Source organism: Lissotriton helveticus, chromosome 11 (assembly GCF_964261635.1).
Source record: "Lissotriton helveticus chromosome 11, aLisHel1.1, whole genome shotgun sequence".
Taxonomy (NCBI): domain Eukaryota; kingdom Metazoa; phylum Chordata; class Amphibia; order Caudata; family Salamandridae; genus Lissotriton; species Lissotriton helveticus.
In genome coordinates this window covers 552,942,766-552,964,432 of record NC_136072.1, presented here as the reverse complement: position 1 = coordinate 552,964,432, position 21,667 = coordinate 552,942,766, and the positions used below count along the sequence as shown (strand labels likewise).

The window sequence follows — 21,667 nt, the reverse complement described above, 5'->3', positions numbered from 1 at the left end:
ATTCAGCTCATCCTTGCCTTTCTTCTTGAATAAAACGACCGTGGTTCGTCGCCAGGAATCAGGAATGACACCAGCCTGTGCAGCCCTGAAAACAGCAAGCAAATCCTGTCTCAGCACTACAGAAAAGGTCTTATAAAATTCTAAATGAATAAGATCAGGACCAGCCGTCTTACCATTAGTCAAAGATTTAATTGCACCTTCCGCCTCTTCACAAGTAATGGGTGCCGAGAGTACCTCATTTTGTTATATTGCTACCCTTGGGGTATCTATAGCCTGCAAGAAGTCATCCAAACCAGCCTGATTCTGAATGATATTAGGCTCCTCAGTGTAGAGACTAGCGTACAATTTCATAAAAACATCCATTACGCCCCTTGGGGTCTCCTGAATACAGCCCTGCTGATCCATAACACGAACAGTACGGTTTGCCATAGACTTTTGCTGGAGTCTCTTGGCCAGGACCCTGCCCGAATTCTCGCCGTATTCATACATCGAAGTTCGGAATTGGACATATTTAGCTGCAAGATCCTGGCAAAAAGGCTCGAGCAAATTAGATTTTAATATGGCAACCTCCTTCTGACTCTGGGATATCTCATGACCTAACCGAATATTAGTACTTAACTCAAGCTCAGCTGATCGTAGCTCCTCCAACCGACTTTGTCTGCGCCTGTTCAATCTTCCAGCGATAGGATGAAAAACTTTTCGTTCTCCGCGCAGCGCGGCTTTAAATGCGTCCCAGACTACGTAGTCCGAGGTGGTCCCCATTAATATCCATAAACTCTGAAATCCAATGCCCCATATGATCCTGATCTAGAATATGCTTCTTCTCAAAAATCCACGACCTAAGCTGTTTAATAGTGCGATCCCATGAAAGCTCTACAATTAAAGCATTATGGTCTGATAAAGTCCTTGGCACCACCTCAATTGTTGCAGTCCCAACACACTGATCAGACAAGAAAGCATAATCAAGACGGACCATTTTGTTATGTGGGATAGAATAGAATGTATATCCGTCCTCGTCTTGGTGATAGTAGTGTCATATATCCGTCAGACCGTGTTCAACAATTAAGGTTTGCAGAGCCTTAACCACCGGGGGTTTCCTACCTACATAATTACGGTTGATTATCAAATTAAATTGGCTAGCTAAGTTAATGTTAAAATCCCCACAAAACATCACTGGATGTGGCCATGCTACTAGTTCCAAGTTTAAATTTCTGAGAACCTCAGGGTCGTCCAAGTTAGGACCATATTTTGAACAAACCAAGACGGGACGATTATTTATCGTTATTTCAGCGATCACCCACCTCCCCGCATTATCTTCTATAACTCTCTTAAGACAGCCGACCCCTTTCTTTAGCAGGATAGCAACGCCGCTAATCATAGAGGTCTGACGGGAGCACGCCACTAACTCAAACCCGGGGAGTCTTAGAAGCCCACGATTGCTCCATGGGTCTCCTGAAGACACAATATATCAACCTGAATAATTTGAAGAATCTTACAAAGCATCCTACGTTTTTTCCCATCATTTAACCCGCAGATATTCCATGAGCCACAGCGCAATCTATTCCGCCCCATTCAAAAACAGACTCATGTAACCCTCTCCATGATCCGAAACCCTGATGGACATAGTACTCGTCATAGTAATCCTAATTTTGACAAAAATTCTGCTCAACGTAACAGGACAAACATTTCCCCGACTCGACCATAGACCTGACAGAAGAAACCACCTCCGGAACACCCCCCACCACCATCCCCTCACCCCAACCCAAACCCTCCAACCCCAAAACACCCCCAGCACCAAACCCCCACCCCAACCAGAGCCCACCCACCCCCTCACACCCAACCCCTCACCCCCCTTGTAGAGCAACAGGACCATAGTCCTTGTGATGGTTTAGGTTTGTGACCACCCCCGTTCCCCTGGATCCTAAACCCCCCTACTAACAAAATTAGGAGGCTGATCCTAACCTCTAGACAGACCAGAAAACACAAACTTAGAGGTAAGACCATTTAGTTGAATCAGCCTATTCTACTATAGCCTATCTAAACATGCCCCTCCCCATAGTAGTCAGCCATATGAGACAATTCTGATTAGATGGAATCCTGAAACTCCTTGGCCTGTATCTCAGACAGAAAGTACTTTGTTTGAGCTTTAAAGATTACTTTCAACTTAGATGGGAAGAGTAAAAAAGCCTGAGCACCCTTTGCCTGAAACAAAGTTATCAGCTGACGAAGCTGCCACCTTCGTTCCACTGTTGCCGGGCAAAAATCAGGCCAAACAAAAAATTGACAACCCTTCCCCGACCAACTCTTATCGGGTCTAGCCAAATCATAGATTTTCTCTCTGGCCAGAAAGTTATTGAAACAAATCAAAATTGCTCATGGCAAGATATTCTTTGTGCCAGAAGGGCCAGAAGACTGCGTTTCTTAAATGGGAACTGATGGGCCAGCTGTATTTCCAGGCTCCAGTCCCATTGCGTAACTTCTGGGAAGGCCTCAGTAAATAGTTCTACTATGAACTGTCTGACATCCTCGCCTTCTTTGCCTTCGTCAATTCCAAGTATTCTCAAATTATTTCTTCTGGCCCTATTTTCTAAATCAGTTAGCTTCCAGAGCACATCCTCCCGCTGCTCCTTAATCACACTCGTAAGTCCCTTCTGAGCCGCTACTGCATCTCCTGAAGTCTGTGATGTGATTTTGGCAGCCAGGCGTCCCTCCACGAAATCGGTATACGCCTGCAGGTGGAATACATTTGTGGCATGGTGCACAGCAAAGGCTGTGGATCCCCTTTCTGCCCCCCTTTCAGATGTTCTCCTCTTTCACCTTTCTCTAGCCCAGCAGGGCTCGGCTCTGGGCACTATCAAGGGCTACCTCTCTGCCATTTCCGCCTTCTTAAGGCTACCTGATCAGCCTTCTCTTTTCAAGTCCCTTTTTGTAAATAGATTCTTGAAGGGCCTCACTCACATGTGTCCTCCTGTTCCTTTCGTGATGCTCCAGTGGGACTTGAACCTTGTTCTTACTTATTTGATGTGCGCTCCTTTCGAGCCACTTCACAATTGTCCTCTTCGTCTTCTCTCTCTTAAGACTGCATTCCTGGTTGCCATCACCTCTGCCAGGAGAGTGAGTGAGCTCCAGGCTCTATCTTCCATACCTCCCTTCCTTTCTGTCCATCCGGACAAAGTGGTCTTGAGAACGCGTCCCTCTTTCCTGCCTAAGGTAGTCACAGCCTTCCACATCGGGCAGTCCATCACCTTGCCCACCTTCTTTCCGCCTCCCTCAAAAGAGGAAGAGAGGCTCCACCGTCTGGACCCAAAACGTGCTCTCTCATTCTATCTGGATCGCACACGCCAGTTCCGGGTGGACGACAAGCTCTTTGTTGGTTACGTGGGCGCTAAGAAGGGACGGGCGTGCACAAGTGGACCATCTCTTGGTGGGTCGTGTTGTGCATCAAGGTATGCTATTCTTTGGCTAAGAAGGAGCCTCCTGTTGGGCTGCGGGCCCATTCCACTCGGTCCACGGCGGCTACTACTGCCCTGGGTCGGGGAGTATCCTTGCAGGACATCTGTCAGGCAGCTACGTGGGCCTCGCTGCACACGTTCGCTAGACACTACTGCCTAGACAGCCAAGTCCAGAGTGATGGCTTTTTCGGCCGTTCCGTTCTCCAGGACTTTCTGTTGTGATCATTGGTTCGCAGACCCAACACCGGGGTTGGTATTGCTGGGGTATCTATTCTAAGGTAAGGACTCTAACACTAACCTGTTTCTTTCAAATGCACAAGTTACTTACCTTCGGTAACGATATATCTGTAAGAAACAGTAGTTAGTGTTAGAATCCTTACCGCCCCACCCATCCTCCTTGTACTGCGAACCGATATCTAGGGTTAAGGTTCATCCCTTTTAGGGCCTTAGTTTCATGGCACCAGTGTTGGTTTTATCATGGCTCTGCGTTTCGAGCGCAGAAAAGCTGTGCATAAGAACTGACGTCAGCGCGCGAGGGCGGCGTCTAAGTACTCTAACGATGCCGACGACGGACTCGGAGCCGCAGACGACACCTACCGACGCGCAGGGGTACTGCTATGCAAAACTTTCCAGATCCAGCCTGACGCCTGGGGATATTCTAAGGTAAGGAATCTAACACAAACTACTGTTTCTTACAGATATATTGTTACTGAAGGTAAGTAACTTGTGCTATAAGCAGTGTTAAAGCATTAGCATTAAAACGCCATAGAAAACAATAGACATTGGTAGCCAATTCACATTTTTTTAAAGCATCTGAACTTTAACTAATCAGAGCAGAAACATTGAAGCACTCATCCCCTGCAGGGCCACCATACCTTTATTTCCGTAAGTTGTGTGTTAAGGAGCTTCCATGAGCTGTGCTCAATCACAGTGTTTTACATCTCAGCTATTGATCTGACAGCTATCCAGTTGATCTCTAAACCTCCGGGCAGCATCTGAGGTACAGTTTGGTGATGGGATTTCCTATTGCTCACCCTGTCTGAGGGTTCCAAAAAGAGGCTTTTCAGGCCTGTGGGATAACATGTCTCTTCTTTGAGGACCCTCACAAGGAATGTTTGTACTGCAAAGATAGTGAGGCCAGACCGTTTCTTTGGCTCCAGAAAAGAAGCCACAATCTGAATCATAGTCTGGGTGTGAGGGGAGGGGACATTCCTCCTCCAAAAAGAAAAAGTAAGGCTCCTCCTCGTTTGACAGAGACTCTAAGAGGGCTAAATCTCAGTGTTTCGGTCTGTTTTAGGAAGTTAAGAAGCAATGGCCAGCTGGACCTTCCGCCTCTCATAGATAACCTACCTCTTCACCTCCATCTGCTTCTGCTACTCCATTAATGGAGCTATCGGCAAAGAAAATGAGTCCAAGTCCATCAATGAAGATCCCCCCACCCGTCGACGACCTCTTTATCGTTTCTGGTATCCCCTTCTATGCCGGTGACAGCAGCAAAATCTACTACATTGATGACCACTTCTTCGTCACTGACGAAGACTTAAGACAGCATCGTCAACTAGACCGTCACAGACAACACGGATTTCTGCCGCAGCTCTGTCGACACCAAGAACTGTGTCTGATGTCCTTCCATCTATGAGAATTCCATCTGGGCCTGCGTCGTCGACGGCAGTGAAGGGTGATTTATACATCTCAAGTAAAGGCATAATGTCATCTATGCCACACAACAATTCTAAGGTTTCACCTTTAACCCCAGTGCACCTGCTGGAAATGCAGGAATCAGGGGACGAAAGTCTCTCTGCTACTAAATATAGCCCTTATCAGCTCAATGTAAAGTGTCAAGAGACTAAAGATGAAGATACAGACCAAGGGAAGTCTACATATCTTGAGGGTGCAATTTCTTTTTGAATGAATCTGAGAATTGGCTCAGGAGTGTGATACATTCCCGTAACACTACTCATATGAGAAACCAGAAGAGGAACAGATCATGCGCAAGGGGTTAATATTGCGGTCCCTATCTGTTTGGTCACCGATTTGTGCTTGATGCTCAATGAATATTACAAGAGGTTCCTGGAGCCAAAGCCCCCACTCAGCACCACGTTTAAGATCGGATATTCCAGAGTTTCTCTCTTCCAAGAAGCCCTGCCAAACCACAAAGAGAAAGCCCTATGTTGCCACCTATTACTATAAGGGACACTTTAGCTGACAGTGATCAACAGCCTGAGCAGGGGGGAATCCACTTTGAGTCTGCAGAGGATCACCCTGAATGTGGCGATCATGTGACTCCACTGTCTACTCCACCGGCGGATTCGCCGCCAGCCACTATTGGTGGCTTCCTTGACATCCTTGAATAGAACGTCCAAGTGGTTTGATCTTCCTTTTCCGGCTAAACAAACAGAGTGATTTATCTATGATTTTAAAGACACGGCCCAGCACACTGTAAGATCTATCCCTATTGTTTATTTTATCTGGCAGGAAGGATTACAGTTAATGGAAGCATCAGCATCAGTGACTGTGGCCATTCCAAAGCTTTACAAACAATTTAAGGCTCCTGATAATTCATCAACTATCCTTATAGACTGGCATTCGTGATTGCACTTCTGAGTCTCTGCATGGTGCCTGTGAAGTGGACTGGGTCCTTATGGAAGAAGTTGATTTCTCCTTACTTTGTCTTTTTATATGTGTCTTGTGGGAGAATTATTTGAGGGATGCTCCCTCTCCAAGGACCTACCTTAAGGAAGGATAGAGATAACTTTCTGCTCACCTTTCCAAAAAATTGTTTGCCCTCCGGTTCCCTGATGATCTTTGGGTTCATTGAAGAAGAACGTCCCTGGCTCAAGGGCTTATTGTCAGATTTGTCGCACCACATACAGATGTCATATGGATTTGATGATGACATCTTGCAACTTCGTCAGCAGGCTTTAAACCCTGAAACCACTGGAGGATATTTAGCTTGGTCATTTAGTTCCAGGCCCATGCAAGTGAGGCAGAGAAAAACAGGAAGTGACGTCAGCATGCCTGTTAGTACCATACATAGGTGGTGGATGTCAAATCCAGGGAGGAAGAAGCTGCAACTGGAGTTCCTTTGCCAATCCTGCCTGGCAGCGCTGGATAACTATTGCTGGGGAAGAAAGTTTCCATCCAGTCTGGCACTTGGAGGATGTTCATAGGGTGACAAATCTACAGGAAGATGTAATTTGCTCGGGTAATATTGTTACCATAGAGAAGTAACTTTTTCTTTGGTACTGAAGCGTACGCTTGACCATTTGCATCACATTTGTACTGGTGTCACTTGGTTTAGGTGTGGAGTCACAGATTCCTTGTTTCATTCCTCCCATCTTCGAGTCTCTTTCTTTAGCTTCTCCATAGTAACGATTCTTGATACTGATGGATGATTTGAGGAAGGTACCTGAGAAGGAATGTTTTCGAGGTTCGTGTAGAATAGGGAGACTGTTGATCTCTCTGTGATCAATGAAATCTCTATAAGCTCTATCTCGTAATTGGGTATTCAATTTCAAGTCACCCTCTTTTCCCATTGTTTGTCCCTCAAGTTTTCAGCACCCAGCATCTGAATTTTGGGTGGGTGTGTGTAGGGCTGTAATAAATGAATGTCTCATTTATGTTTGTAATGTTATACTGCTGGAGCAGTACCTCCACAACATACTTTTCGATACAATCCTGAACCAGAGCTTTCATGTCATAAAAAGTATTTCATGGAACCCTTGAATGGTTTTAGGGCAGAGGTGCACATGGTTTGGATTTTGGATCTGACACCCTATGTCATCTAGCACGTATCCTTTACTGACTAGATAGCAGCAGTTTCATGCAGCTCATCCCCATCCTGCATTCTTACCATATTCATTCTGCTAATCCTGGGGTATCTTGACACATCACCTGATAACGCTAACGGGGATTCCATATCGCACTTCACAAAAGGATCAAGTTTTAGAGGCCCAGTGGGTTTTTTATATTTTGCACCTATTGAAGCCCACTAAATACTGGACGTCTGTCTCCTAAAAGAGGAAGAGGATGAAGGAGAGTGTCCTAGTGGCCCCCTTAACTTGGAAGAGTGTAGGTTAGAACTTTGTAAAGCCAGATACACTTGGTGTGAAAAAATGATGTTAAGATTTGGGCAGAAAAGTAGAGAGATTTTTTTGAATGGCTGCATAGGATAGGAAGAGCCTGAAAAAGGTGTACCATCACAGAGAAGTGCTGGAAAACCCAAACAATCAATAACCTCTCACTCATCACTTTACCATGTCTTGCTTCTTGGTAGGTTATCAAAGGCCTAATAAAAACTCCTCCTCACTCCCAAACAATGGCCTCGTAAAGTTCCCTTAGAACTACCATTTTCTCCCTTGTGAATGGGATAATTCCGTTTCCACATCCATCAGCCCGCCAGCCAAGATTAGCAGGCAGACAAGGGCCCATTGTCCTCCTTTAGATTCTCCTACGTATATTGTTGTATCCCAGGTCAATTACTTAGCCCAACAAAGATTGTGTGGATAGTACACACACCTCTTTTGGTGCAGAAGCTGCACCGAGAGCCCTGACTAAGGAAACCCCCTCTACGCGGGAGCCCCTGCCAAATTACTGAAATGACTGCAACGTATACAGAACGCCTCCGCGCGCCTGATCTTCGACTTCCCTTGCCACAGCCACATCACACCCCTCCTGAGAGACCTACACTGGCTTCCCGTCAACAAGAGGATCATCTTCAAGCTCCTCACCCACACACACTAGGCACTCCACGACACCGGACCAGCTCCGCCGACCTCGCCACTGTCTCCCGCATCTGGAAAACGACCACCGGCGGCAGATCGTTCTCCTACCTTGCAGCCAAGTCCTGGAACGCACTCCCCATCCTCCTACGGCAGACCTTCTGACCTTCAAGAGGCTACTCAAGACCTGGCTGTTTGAGCAGTAGCAGTACCCCCCCTACAGCGCCTTGAGACCCTTACGGGTGAGTAGCGCGCTCTATAAATGTTGTGATTGATTGATTATGATAGATGCTATAGAAGAGGCACATTCAAATAGCTGCTATCTCTGCAAAGTATTAATCTCTAACACACTTCTGTCTTCTGATACCCTACTGGGTGCTAGAAAAGTCTGGGAAATGAGTGAGCAGTAGAGTGATATTTATTTATGTTATGTTGTCATGTCTGAATTGTTTGCATCGTGCAGTACCAGTGTATCACCTGGAGCAGCTTATGTGTCACCACCTACACCTAGCACAGTGTATAGTGCACAGTGTATAAAACACATTCCACCATACTTGCCCCTTATTCTCTCTCCTTTCTTATCGCTTTGTTCGCCCTAAGTTGGCAGGGTATGCCCAGACGTGGGTCCCTTGCTCACTTTGCCACTGGATTCAAGCTAGCCTGGCTGATGACGGCTGATTTGCCAGAAACCGGTCCCAGGATGCTTGTTTCCGGTCCAGGGAAGACATGGCTTGGCAGTTGGAGCTGGACTGTTCCCATGAGGCTCAGGGTCAGACTGATTTGCATATGGCCATGTCTGAACTGGGGTGGTTGAGTGAGCTAATGAATGATGATGGATTAAACCCTGATCAGTTGACTGGGGGTGAGTGTTTGATTTGCTCCAACGCTCCGCCCATCATCCCCTTTGGTATCTCCTTATTCTCTCTCCGGCCCCTTAATTTCTTGTGAATATTTTACCACCTCAACTCAGGAGTCAGTCATTGTTCAATGTTTGTTGCAAAACATTGATGCAGCTCATACCTATTTGGTACTTTGAAAGGACGCCTACAATACACCTTTCCAAACACTGAATCGGTATACATTCACAATCCGATTGTAAGAGTTAGTAAAACTTGACTGACTCCTAAAATGAGATGTGTAGATTTGAAAATCAGGTTTTGCTATTGCAATCTCTAATCAAGAGTTTGCAATGGCAAAAATGAATAGTACATCTGTCGATCAATTTTTCTGAGAAGTGCAGCCTCCACTTCTGATGGTGTGGCTCTTACAATTATGGAATCCAGTTATAATAGAATGCCCAGGTATATACAGTGCATCTAATTAAATTATAGATATGGTTTGTGCCTAGAATTTTGGTATGGGTGTACTCTAATGTCCTCCACTGATTATCGACATTTAGCTCAGTATTGCGTGTTTGTTGCTATATTTGTAAATATGTCCAAATATATTCCCTTTTAAAATGATTGTTAAATCAATGCTGATATTTTCTTTCATTGATCAGACGGCATGTGCATCAGCAACTGAAGAGAAGGCAAAGAACGCTAAGCTGAAACAGAAGAAACGAAAAATAAAAACAGAACTCAAGCAAATGCATGAGGATTATTGCTTTCGTTGTGGCGATGGAGGAGAACTGGTGATGTGTGATAAAAAAGACTGTTCAAAAGCATATCACCTTTTATGCCTTAATCTGACCCAACCGCCACATGGTAAGAGATTGAGCTTCCACAAATAAATAAATATTTTTCATGTTTTTGAAAATCAAAACATATCTTATTTTACATTCCTAATTACAAATTCTTCAGAATCCCGTCATCTAATTCACAAGCATTGTACTCAATAAATATATCACATACAGTGGTTCAACCACTCACTATACATATTTATAAATTATGGAGCGTCCAATTTCCCTTTATTGCCCAAATCCAAGTTATTTGAAGGACTGGGGAACTAATATTTAAGAAAACCTAACCATTCACAGTTATATTCAATGACTTTTATTATTAGAGTTGAAAAAATCACAATCAGATTCATTATAGTGATAAAGAATAGGCAAGGAAATGGTGCAGTGCTCCAAAAGTACTGGTGCGAAACAGGGATAAAAAAAAAATTGTTGGTATCCTCCTTTTTCCTTCCCTACTTTACCATGGTACATCCCTGCCCACCCCTTTTCTTCTTTTCCCTTGGACTCTCTCATTCGAGTTGACAGTAGAATGTTGGCAATGCTCAGTGTTATGAGGAGAGTGGATGACCAATAAACGAGTACTGAATCTTACCTCGATCCTGTGTGATTCATACTTCCAACACTGGCGACGAACCTCTGCGCACGGGGCAGATTTGGTCATTTCCGCTTTGTGTGCTCTCTCCATCATCCCAATAGTAGAATATGGAAAAGAATAGAAGGACTTATCTCTTTACTGCCTGTGATGGTGCCTGTTTGCTGATGTCACAGTAATTCAAATCGCTGCCGGATGGCTTATCATCCTATACCTTTGTTGTTAGGACCTCCGCTATTTTGGAAACTTTACTGCGGACTTCAAGCCATCCAGTACTTGGATGTATCTGCTATTGACCTTCTACCCGGCAGTTTAGTGGAGCTAGTAATCTACATTGGGTTCCTTTGGCAGTTCCGTTTTGTGGAATACTTTTCCAGATGTACACGAAGGAGCGTGAAAGGCAAGATCTGATAGAGACTACTAGCCGCAGATTCCTTCTCGTAGAATTATCCCCAGGCGTGAGACTGGATCCGGAATTAATTTTGCCATAGCATCCCTGCGCGCCAGGGAGGGGCGGCATCACACGACTCCGCCCAGGCATCGTCCGCGCACGTGACGTCAGCGAGGTCACATAAGTCCCACCCCGGTGCGCCTACGTCAGTTTTTTCCTTTTCCGCGTGCAAAACGGGTCCGGTTCATGCTCCGGGCCTGTTTGGGCCTTTCCCTTCGCTTTTGCGTGTGTTTGTGGGAACAGTGTGCGGATGCCTTCGAGCTTTTTAGATGTGCTCATCTTGTGGACGCCTGATGTCGGCGAAGGATCCTCACCTCATTTGCATGTGGTGTTTGGGGGAAGATCACGGCTCCACTGATTGCGAGGCGTGCCAACGGTTGAAGCCGAAGTCGCGGCGGGAGCGCCGAATGAAACTTCTCTCGGCTCGCATTTCCAGATCGGCTTTGTCGCCTCGATCAGTTTCTGCGGAAGGTTTTCAATGCGGCCATCATCGTCGCCGTCCTCCTCCCTCTCCTGTGCCGCACGAGTGTCGCTCTCCTGTAGGTAAGTGTCGCAATTTATCCCGAGGACTGGTTTCCGGCCTGTTGGGGGCGTGGGCTCTCCGTGGGTGATGCGGCCCGCCTATCGTCCCCCTATCCACCGTTTCCCGGTGAGGGGGCGTCGAGAGCCCAAATGGAGACATATGCGGCGGCTTTGAAGACCTTACTGGATTCTCTCCCTCCTCCTTCCCCTCCTGGGACGTTGGTGGATCCCTTGCATGGTGCGGGGCCCTCCGAGGCGTCGCCGGCGGCGACTGGCTCGGCTTCAGACTTGGAGGATGTGGTGCTGTTGGGGTGTGGCCATTCGGGGGTCCCTCCTTCGGACCACGGCGCCTCTGCTTCACCGCAAACTCCTGCGGGAGTCCCTGTGGTGTCGCAGGAGGTCGCCGGGGCTCGGGTCGCATCCCTGAGCCCCTCTCGGCCCTGTGGACAAGTAGCGGTCTTGTCTGAGGCGGCGCCGCTTCGGAGCCGGCGGCTGCTGGCCCTTGCGGCGCCACAGGGGTCAGCGGACCCCCCTCATCCCATCATGGGTCGAGGTTTTGGGGGACGCCTCGTCCCTCCCCGGGCCCTTCTCGTTCCTCCTCGCAGGAGGTCGAGTCGACCTTGGCGCCGCCTTGGGGGTCGGCAGGCCCTTCTCGTCCCCTCATGGGTCGAGGCTGGCTGGGGTCTCCTTGTCACTCCCCGGGTGCCTCTCGTCCCTCCACGCAGGGGGCTGCCTCGTCGGAGGTAGAGTCGGCGCCGTTCTGGCGCCGTCCCTTGACCACCTCAGCTCCGGCCCGGCCCATGTCTCCTGCGCCATGTGATGTGGCCGAGGCCCTGCAGGTTGCAGACTCTACGGCACCGGAGAGGCGTCAGGTCGTAGACTCGTCTTCGGACGTCCCTGTAGGAAAGTAGGGTCTGCTTCCTATGGTCACCACCACTTTTTGCTTTTGCTTCACTGGCTTTCGACTTAGATGTGGCTGTGGGCCTGCTAATCAGACCCACAGCCCAGATGCACTCTCTCTAAATTCACCCCATGTTCTCTAGGTACATCCAATTGGGAATTGGTTCACCTTATCACCCCCTGTAGAAGTGTACCCTATGTACTCAGGGCATAGGTGTAACCAAGGCCTACCAGGGGCTGCAGCATGTATTGTGCCACCCCTGGCTGGCCACTCAAACGGACACAACTGGCTGATCACTCAGCTGGGGCAAGGTCGTGTAATCACCCCTTGCTAGGGTATAGTATTCCTATATCTACCCTTAAAAATAGACACACAGTAACCTATAAGTCACTCCTATGGCAGGCCTTAACAATCCTGGAGGCAGAGTGCTTAATTATGTGTGAGATGGTGCTCTAGCATTGTAATTGTAATTGTAATTGTAAAATCACTTATATAGCGCATGGCTACCCGTAGGCATCCCAGCGCTCTTGGCAACGGTAACCCTGGGCTAGTCCGATCAACATTCCTCATGAGCTGAGCCTGTCTGCAGCTTGCAGAACCATGTCCTTATAGCTGTTCTATGATATCACCATACCATGTACTCTTAAGTGCATTATAATCCTCGTGGTTGAATGCTAAATTTGGTTTGGCTTTATCTAAACATGTCGTGTAAGGTGTCATACGCTTTGGAATACTACCCCCTCGCCAATTCAGGCGACGGGGGTAGCATTCCACCCTTCTAGAGGGAGAAGACATGTTGTTGCTGACTATCCCGGTTAAAGTTAACCAGAGCCCCATCGTCACAAAATGGACGCTGCTGCCACAGACACAAGTCTGACCTCCTGCTGCTGGGAGTCCTTCCAGTCACGGAGGTTTGGACAATAGGTTTCCTGCCTCGAGAGGTGCGAGCACCACCCCAGACAGGACTTTGTGTAATGGGACAGGGAGGGCTGAATAGATTGAGACACTGCCTGAGGCACACTTGGTGCTTCATGCATACCCCAGTTCAAACCGGTTGCTGGGGCACTCCAGCCCCAGCTCTGGCGCGAAACTGGACAAAGGAAAGGGGGTGTAACCACCCCCCTTCCTGGTCCCACCCATAGGAGGGACCTAGTGAGTAAACCAGCCCCCTTTAGTTGTATAAAGGTAGGAGCTAACCCAGGAGACTTTAGATGTATCCTGATATCGACTTGAAACGAAACTCTGGACCCTTCGACATTCACCTGAGCTGAAGACTGAAGAATCTCCCTTGTGGCCAAGGAGTGACCACCCTGGGCAACCAGGCACCATCCAGCAACTCGACGGCTTGCTTTGTCCCTGTTCCCGTCGGAACCCGAGCACAGAGCCTGACAAGACCTCGACTCCCGGACCTCTCTGGCCCCACTACAAGACTCCAGCACAGCTGAGCCCCGTGGAAGGCGTCGGAACCCGTGGAACCCGGCAACTTGGAAAGTCTTCAACTTGCAAACAGTGCAGCTTCTGAGGCATCCTCGAAGCTGTGCACTGGGACTGAGACACCCCGACACCAAGCTCCACCTGCACCGAAGGCCAGCCCTCCACACTCCACGAGATCTGCGTGGGGCACTTCTGCTTGTGTTCTGCTCGACGTGTTGTCCCGGTTGCTGGCCAGTTGGGTAGTAGCCCTGTGACGAAGATCCTTTGAAAATCCATCGCTGGTCTGGTTGCTCCAGACTGGCACTTGCTTCCCTGAAAAGGTGAAGTACCTCAGACCCTCCTGGTCTACACCAGAAGCTCTTTGTGTATCCTGCGTGGGTTGCCTTTGCTTAGGCTTGTTGGCTCCGATCTTGAAGTCGACCCCTCCATCTGCGAGAACCTTCGTGGGACAGCTCCTCTCCAGCACCTGGTCATCCTCGACGCCTCCTGGTCCGCGTGGCTGCAACAACAAGCTTCACAACAGCACCTGATTGGTCCTCGACGACGTCTGGTTCAACCCGGTCACTGGCTAGTGACCCAGACTCCGTCCCCTCTGCTTTCAGGTCTCCTTCATCTTCGATCCACCCTTGGATCCACCCGGACATCTTCCACCTGGTCGCCTGCAGCATCTTCTTCCGAGGCTCCATAGGAATCAACGAGAAAACCCGACACACTTTGACACCTATGCACCCGCAGCCCGTGGGTGAGGTAACCCGAGTACTTCGGTGCTCCTGTAGGGATTGACTATCCTAGTGTCCAGTTTTGTTAGTTGTATATTCCTAGTTAGACCGGAAGTGTCCTAAATCTTCAATTACTTACCTTTTAAGTTCCCATTGACTTTCTATTGACTCTCGCGTGAGTGTACTGACACTGCACGCGCCGCCTGTGGGCCTTCTACTCCTAACCTAAGGGTCAGATAGTGTAGCCCCAGTGATCCTCTAGGCCCTAGGCCTTTCCTTTTCCAGAGTCGTGGTTCTTATACCAATTACTTAGTATATGGTTTTACGCGCCCCATAGGGCCTAACTGTAAATTGTGCTATTTACCCTGTTTCCAAGGGTAACTTGTTATGTACTTTTGCCTCTGATCTCATAAAGAGTTCAGAGGAGTGTGTAAGTAAATAAATACATATATATTTTATCTATATCCTGTGTGGTGTCCTTTCATTTGGTATTCAAGGGGTTACATATGGTAAAACAGCTGGCTTTACACGCCCTCAAGAGTCTTTTAGCCTAAGATTGTTCTGTCCACGCTACCACTAGGATAGCTGGTCTATAAGGTTGACTTACAACCATTACCATAAGGGTTGTTTGAACTGGTGCAAGGTGTTCGCTAGAATAGTGAACATCATATACCAGGCCAACTTCTCACAGTCCCCTCTTCCCCAGAGGTCGGGCGCCTGCTGGTGTTGTCCTCATCGGAGACGGGCCGACTCGTCGTGGCTTTTCCCCCCACGTCTTCTAAGGGGGTTCCTCGCCGTCATCGAAGCCGCGGTTTTCGTCGGTGGAACCACAGATCCCCCACTCCTCGGCGCCTCTTTCTCCTTTCCGGGTCTGGCCCCACCCCGCTCAGATTGGTTTCGGGATGGCCACATTTTGCTTACAGCCGTCGCCCACAGAGGAGCTGCTTTCCCCACCGCGAGGCCCTACGGAGGCGGGGCGGCCTTAGTTCGCGCTATTTCCACGGCCATGGGAATTTTGCGCATGGGTGACCCAGCTGCCCATTTCCCCCTGGATCATCTTCTGGAGATTCTCCATCAGGTCTGTAGGGGTAGAGAACTACTGCTTCCCATTGAAGGTTTGCTCCATTCTTCTCTTTTGGGGACTTGGAGCCGTCCCGCTACGGGGGACCGGGTGCCCCAACACCTCCTGCACCAGCACTTTCCAGCACCACGTGACCCGGTGTGTCTTTCCCTCCACCCCTCTGCCAGTGGCCCCCGTTTGCGGACCGCCTTTCCCTCCCTACCTCACAGGAGGCTCGATGGCTGGACTCTTGGGCGCGCAATATGTTCGCTTCCACCAGCGCGGCTCTGCGGGCCCTTAACACTTTGTGTGCTGGCTAGGGCCACCTCTTGTTTGTGGGACTCGGCGGAGTCCCTTGGATCTGCAACCTCTCAGGAGGATGCTGGTGTTTATTTGCTGCACCATGCGTTAGATGGCCGGGAGCTGGCGGCGTTTATTCTTCGCTGCACTCTGGACATCTCGGAGGTGCTTGGTCGTGCCATGGCTTCTTCGGTTGCCCTTTGCCGCCATGCTTGGCTTCGGGACAGTGTGTTCCAGGAAAATGTTCGAGAACGGCTGGTGGATCTTCCCTTCAATGGCACTCTGTTGTTCCACGCCCCGGCAGACTCGGCCGTCCGGAAGTTCTTGGCGGACTTCAGCTTCCTACTCCTCCTCCTCCTCCTCCCCCTCGGTGATCCGTGAGTTGATCTGGTTTTTGGGAGCTGTCCTTTTGTTGGGGCGGGTCGCCCCAGTTGTGTGATCTGTATGGTTCATGTACCTGAGACTCCTCTTTTGTTGGGACTGTGGCTCTGTTGGCTGCTGGCTGGCCCTTCTTTACTGTGTGTTTTTTGACTTGGGTTATCTACACCAGGTTGGCCCTGAGATTAGGCCTTCGTTTTTTTCGCTTTGGCTGCTTGATCAGCCTTCGGCAGGTGTTTTTACCTGCAGATTTTTCTGTTGTCCTCTGCTACGGAAGTTTCTTCCTAAGAGGGTTCCTATGTCTTGAGACTTAACGTACCCTATGTGGGGTAGTGGTAGCTGTTATATAGCTTGTTCTGTGCTGGGGAATTGTGGTTGCCCTCTGGCAACCTTATTGCTGGATTGAAATGCCTTGGTGACACCCCGGGGTGTCCTTCTCCGGGGTTGCGTCGCTGTTAGCCAGGTCTGACCTGCTGTCTGCGGCCTGGCATCGTGGCTCTGGTTCTGCTTCTTTTTGGGTCATGTGTGCGGACACCTCTCTGAGGTGTGTCCGGGCCCTTCTTCGCCCTTATGTTCTCTGTCATGGGGGGTTGAGATGGTTTTTGTGTTCCTCCCTCTTTCAGACGCAGCCTGCCCGGTCTTCCTGGGTGCCTCGGGCTACTCTTCCTGCTTCAAAATGCTTCTTGCTGTTGGCGCCGTTCTGTCTGATCTGTTGCCTTCCGGCGGTGGTGGGTTCAGTTGTCCTCTTCGCGGGTGTGTTCCCGTTGGGGAGGCTAGACTCTTTTCCCTTGTCTCCTTGGAGCCTTTGGGTTGTTGTTGTTCTTCCTCTTCCTTGCCCTGGCCTTCGATGGAGGTTCTGTTATCTTGTAGGGGCGTGGGGGGGGGGGGGGGGGGGTTACAGCCTCCCTTGCCTTTCCCTTGTTTCCTCGGTTGAGTGTAACTGGGCTTCCCTTCTTCTTCTTCTTTTTCTTTTTCCTCTTCCCACACCTCTCCTGGGGTCGGTGGTGTTCTGCTTGTGGGGGTTCCCCTTGCCTGGGGGGATGAGGTTCCTCGCCTTGTCCGTTGGACTGGTCCCCTGTGGGACCCTCTGTTATGTCCAGGCTGGTGGAGTCCTTCCGCAGACCCTCCTTCCCCGTAGGTATTGCTAGGGTATCTATTCTGCGCGAAGAAATCTGCGGCTAGTAGTCTCTATCAGATGTACGAGTTACTTACCTTCGGTAACGATGTATCTGGTAGAGGTAGAGATTAGCCGCAGATTCGTTCACGGCCCGCCCTTCCTCCCCTTACTACGAGGACCTTTGGTTTGGTCTTCTGCACTAGCCTCCCGGTGGGTGGCTGTGTCTTCTATGAGTGCATTCTTTCTCTCTTTGACGGTTGATCTATCTTGTAGTTTGCTCCTTCCTCTTCTTTGGTGTATCGGTGGATGGTTTTAAAGGTACTCTTGTGCCCCTCTGTTCTGGTTGCTCCAGGAATAGGGGCTTGCCTTTATTCTTTTGCCTCCCCTCCCTTCCCTTTTGTTCCTGAGGGTCCTGGGCCCTCTACTACCCTCTGGGCTGGGGTCGTTTGGCCATGCCATTGCCCTTTGTTCCTTGGCCGGCGGGGGGGGGGGGGGGGGGGGGGATCGCTCTTTGTGCTGGGGTTGCTTAGAGGTTTGTCGTTCCGGTTTGTCTTGGAACTGGCTCTCCTTCATGGTTTCCTGGTTGGGGTTGTAGTCCTGCTATTTGTTGTCATGACATTTTGCATATGTTCTTGTCTCCAGAGGGGGGCCAGTCTACATACTAGCAGGGTGGCTGCTCAGGGCTGTGTTCTGTTCTTTCTTCTTTCCCTGCCTCTAGATACTGTAGTGTTGAAACTGCTCCTTATGGTGTGGTCCGTCACCATTCCTTTTTTTCCAATTGTTTCTGCTTTTCGCACACTGTTTCCATAATCCCACAGTTTTGTCTGATGGCTCCGCGTTATGGCGCGGAAAAGTTCTCCGAAGAAAACTGACGTAGGCGCGCCGGGGTGGAACTTATGTGACCTCGCTGATGTCACATGCGCGGACGACGCCTGGGCGGAGTCTCTTGATGCCGCCCCTCCCATAGCACGCAGGGATGCTGTGACAAAAAAAATTCCACATCCAGTCTCACGTCTGGGGATAATTCTACGTGAAGGAATCTGCAGCTAGAATAGTCACTACCAGATACATCGTTACCGAAGGTAAGTAACTCGTACGTTTCTCCCAAGTAACTGCATCCATGGAGGTTGTTCCTGCCACCTTTTACTGCTAACAGGTGCTGGTTTTTTGTGGACTCATTTGTTGTGTTTCAGTACCACTTTTTTCAGGTTTTTTTTCCTGTGCGACCTGAGTTAGCAAAAGTGTTTTGCTGTTTGGCGATCCTGTCAAGTGGTGGTTTCCTCAGAGCTACAGATCAAAAGGACATATCAGGAAGTGGCTTACTTCCCAGCATGCAGTCTGCGAACTTCTCCTCAGCGAGTTGCCGGGACAACGTCTGTCAACGCAGTGGTTTTTGTAGTTGTCTGCTTGTGACTTTCACCATTCTAGGCTGGTATCTGAGGAGACGTTGTTCCCCTACAGTGTTTATCTCCACAGCAAGGTTTTTTTTCTTTCCTCAGCAAGTTCTGGCACGTCGCAGATCCAAGACACTACTCTCTCCTGACGTGTGCACTCTGGATTTCCCTGTCATCACGTAGAAATCTGACTCGCCGTTTTCGCTAATAGTCCTTCTTTTAAAGCATTGCTGTGGATCCTGTCATCTTTCCCAAATCGTCCTGACGCTTGCATCCATTACTTGGGTTTTCTCCTTTTTCAGCTCATCGCTCTCCCTCAAAAACTGTGCCGACTAAGGTGAGAGTAATTTTTTTGAACACTAATGTCCTGGTTGCCATTATTCCCTGCATGCTCCTCGTGGAGCTATTTTGCTGTAGCGTGTTCCCATTTGCCTGTGAACCTTCACCATATGTCACTTTATACCCCCAGCTTGTCAGGGAAGGTTGATGTTGTGTGGAGTTGGATGAATCTCTACTACCTACATCCTCAGCTTATTCCGTGACTATTCGCTGCCTTATTGGCAAGTACCCTCATAGTCCTTTGCAGCAATCTAGAGCTACCCCTGATTTCACTATGATGGCTGCTGCAAGCATGAGCCAACCCGTCTTTTCTTAATGAGATTGGAGAACCTGAAATATGTTGGAAAGACTGGGTCAAATTATTTGAGTCCTACTTAATTGCCATCGGGGGAGAACGGTTCACAGCATTGCGCAAGCAACATATTATTCTTTGCAATTTGGGAGAGTATGGGCGTGAAATATACAAGACATTACCTGAGCCTGAGAATGAGGGAGGGGGAGAAGTAGAGGGAGTGGACATTTTTGCTGATACGACGCTTAAACTGAAAATACATTTTGGGGACAAAATCAGAGTGGTTCTAGAGCGTCACAAGTTTTTCACCAGGTCATGAGGGAAACAAGAGACAGTAACTAATTACATTGCAGCGCTAAGCGGTCTTAGCCAATTATGTGATTTTGGCAACCTTACGGACTCTCTCATAAGAGACCAACTGATGCGATGCACCGACAATTTGCGCATACAGGAAAAACTACTAGCCAAGAACCCTAGCCTTATAGAGGCAGTTGCCATTGCCTAGTCAGTTGAACACACAGCTAAGTGTATCAAAGAAATGAAGTCATCCACTGATTTAGTAGCCAACGTTCAGGAAGTTGAGGAGAAAAGTGAAGTCTACAAAATAAAAGGAAAAAAAAATGTGCCCAACACAGATCCTGTTAACAAAAGGAAATTCAGATGCTTTAGGTGTGGCAGCAGTAATCATTTAGCCAACAATATTCAATGCCCAGCCAAAAGTGTCACATGTAAGAAGTGTCATAGAAGGGGGCATTTCGCAAGAGTGTGGACAGAGGGTGACCCACACAACAGAGAATTAGGGAACAAAGAAAGTACCTTTGTTAAAGAAATTAAATGTGTCATTCCCAACGAGAAGAAATATGTGTTCCAACCTAAGGATGAGACGGGGAGTGTCAATGCGATTTATCCAAAATGTGATGTGCTACTAAACAGTATATCTGTCTGCGGACTCCTGTTCCCCAATTACTCTATGGAACTGTAGCGATTTTGAATGCATGAACATGCAGGGGGGGTACCTTTTTTAAGAAACCCGACATATCACCTACTGGTTACACTAAACAGCCAATATCCCTGGTGAGCATGAAAGAAATGCACATTGAGTTTAAAGGGAGGAGCACCATGGGCAAGGTTTACATAGAAACAGGATCAAATCTGCTGGGGTGGCAACACCAAAAAGAACCGCGCATTATTCTTGACCCGAATGACCAGGATCAAGTACTTCTGACAAATGATGCCCCATCGGGTATTAAATTATGTAAGGAGTTCCCCAAACTGTTTGAAGGAAGGCTATGTCTTCTCCATGATTTCCAACACGAAATCAAGCTCAAGGCCAATGCTAAACCCATCGTGCACAAGTTACGTCCAGTGCCACATCTTATGAGAGAGCCATTAGACAAGGAACTGAACCGGTTGAGTAGGATGGGAACCATACAACCCATTGACCCATCATAATGGTTGGCACCCATTGTGATCGCTTCCAAGCCCAACGGAGAAAAAATCCGTTTATGTGTGGAATTTTGGAGCCTATACGGAAACATTTAGTTTGAAAGGTACCTGCTACCGAACATGAATTAAATGCTCAGTACCATGGGTCAGGCAAAGTACTTCAGTGTCATCTATCTCTCCATGGCTTGCCATCAGGTAGATCTACACCCCGACTCTAGGCTCTTCACTGCCTTTATAACCCTGCACGGTGCATACATGTTCAAGAGGATCCCGTTCGGCCTGGCATCGGCTGGATCGGTTTTCCAGAAAATCATGCACCAAATCCTAAAAGGTGTGGATCACACTGTGTGTTTTCAGGACGACATCCTGGTGTATGGATGTACCGCTGAGGCTCACGATCACACTGTAAGAGTTGTCTTCAAGAAATTAATGGATGCGGGGTTGACTGTGCAGAAATGCAAATACCAAATCCAAGTGACATTAGAGGACTACCTAGGATACTACATCTCTGAGAATGGTTTCCGTCCTAAGCACAACCTCCTAAGTGCCGCGAGGGATGCTTCATACTCTAAGAATAATGAAGAGCTTAAATCCTTATTGGGGTTACTAGAAAACATGTCCAAGTACATCAAGAACTTTGCCGCAAAGTGTGACCTACTGCTGGAACTGTTAAAGAAAAAACAAGAATTTGAGTGGCAGGACCAAAATAAGTGCATGGTGGATGCACTCAAGGAGAAATCGTAGATTCCCCAGCGCTTGGTACATTTGATCCCAGAAAAAAAAACATCCTCACTATAGATGCCTCCAACTAAGGGCTGGGAGCCACACTCTCTGAGTGATGGGAAGGAAGAAAAAATCATTGCTGTAG

The 21,667-nt window shown here is 48.5% G+C and overlaps 1 protein-coding gene across 2 annotated transcripts in view; it reads left to right on the top strand.

Annotated features, from left to right (window-relative positions):
• The window catches only part of NSD3 (nuclear receptor binding SET domain protein 3), a 1,711,795-nt gene that overhangs the window by 1,665,938 nt on the left and 24,190 nt on the right, over positions 1–21,667 (top strand). For both annotated transcript variants that reach the window (XM_078666314.1, XM_078666313.1), the window contains one exon: positions 9,675–9,879. In XM_078666314.1, the coding sequence (XP_078522440.1) occupies positions 9,675–9,879 (205 nt within the window). The remainder of the gene's footprint in view (positions 1–9,674; positions 9,880–21,667) is intronic.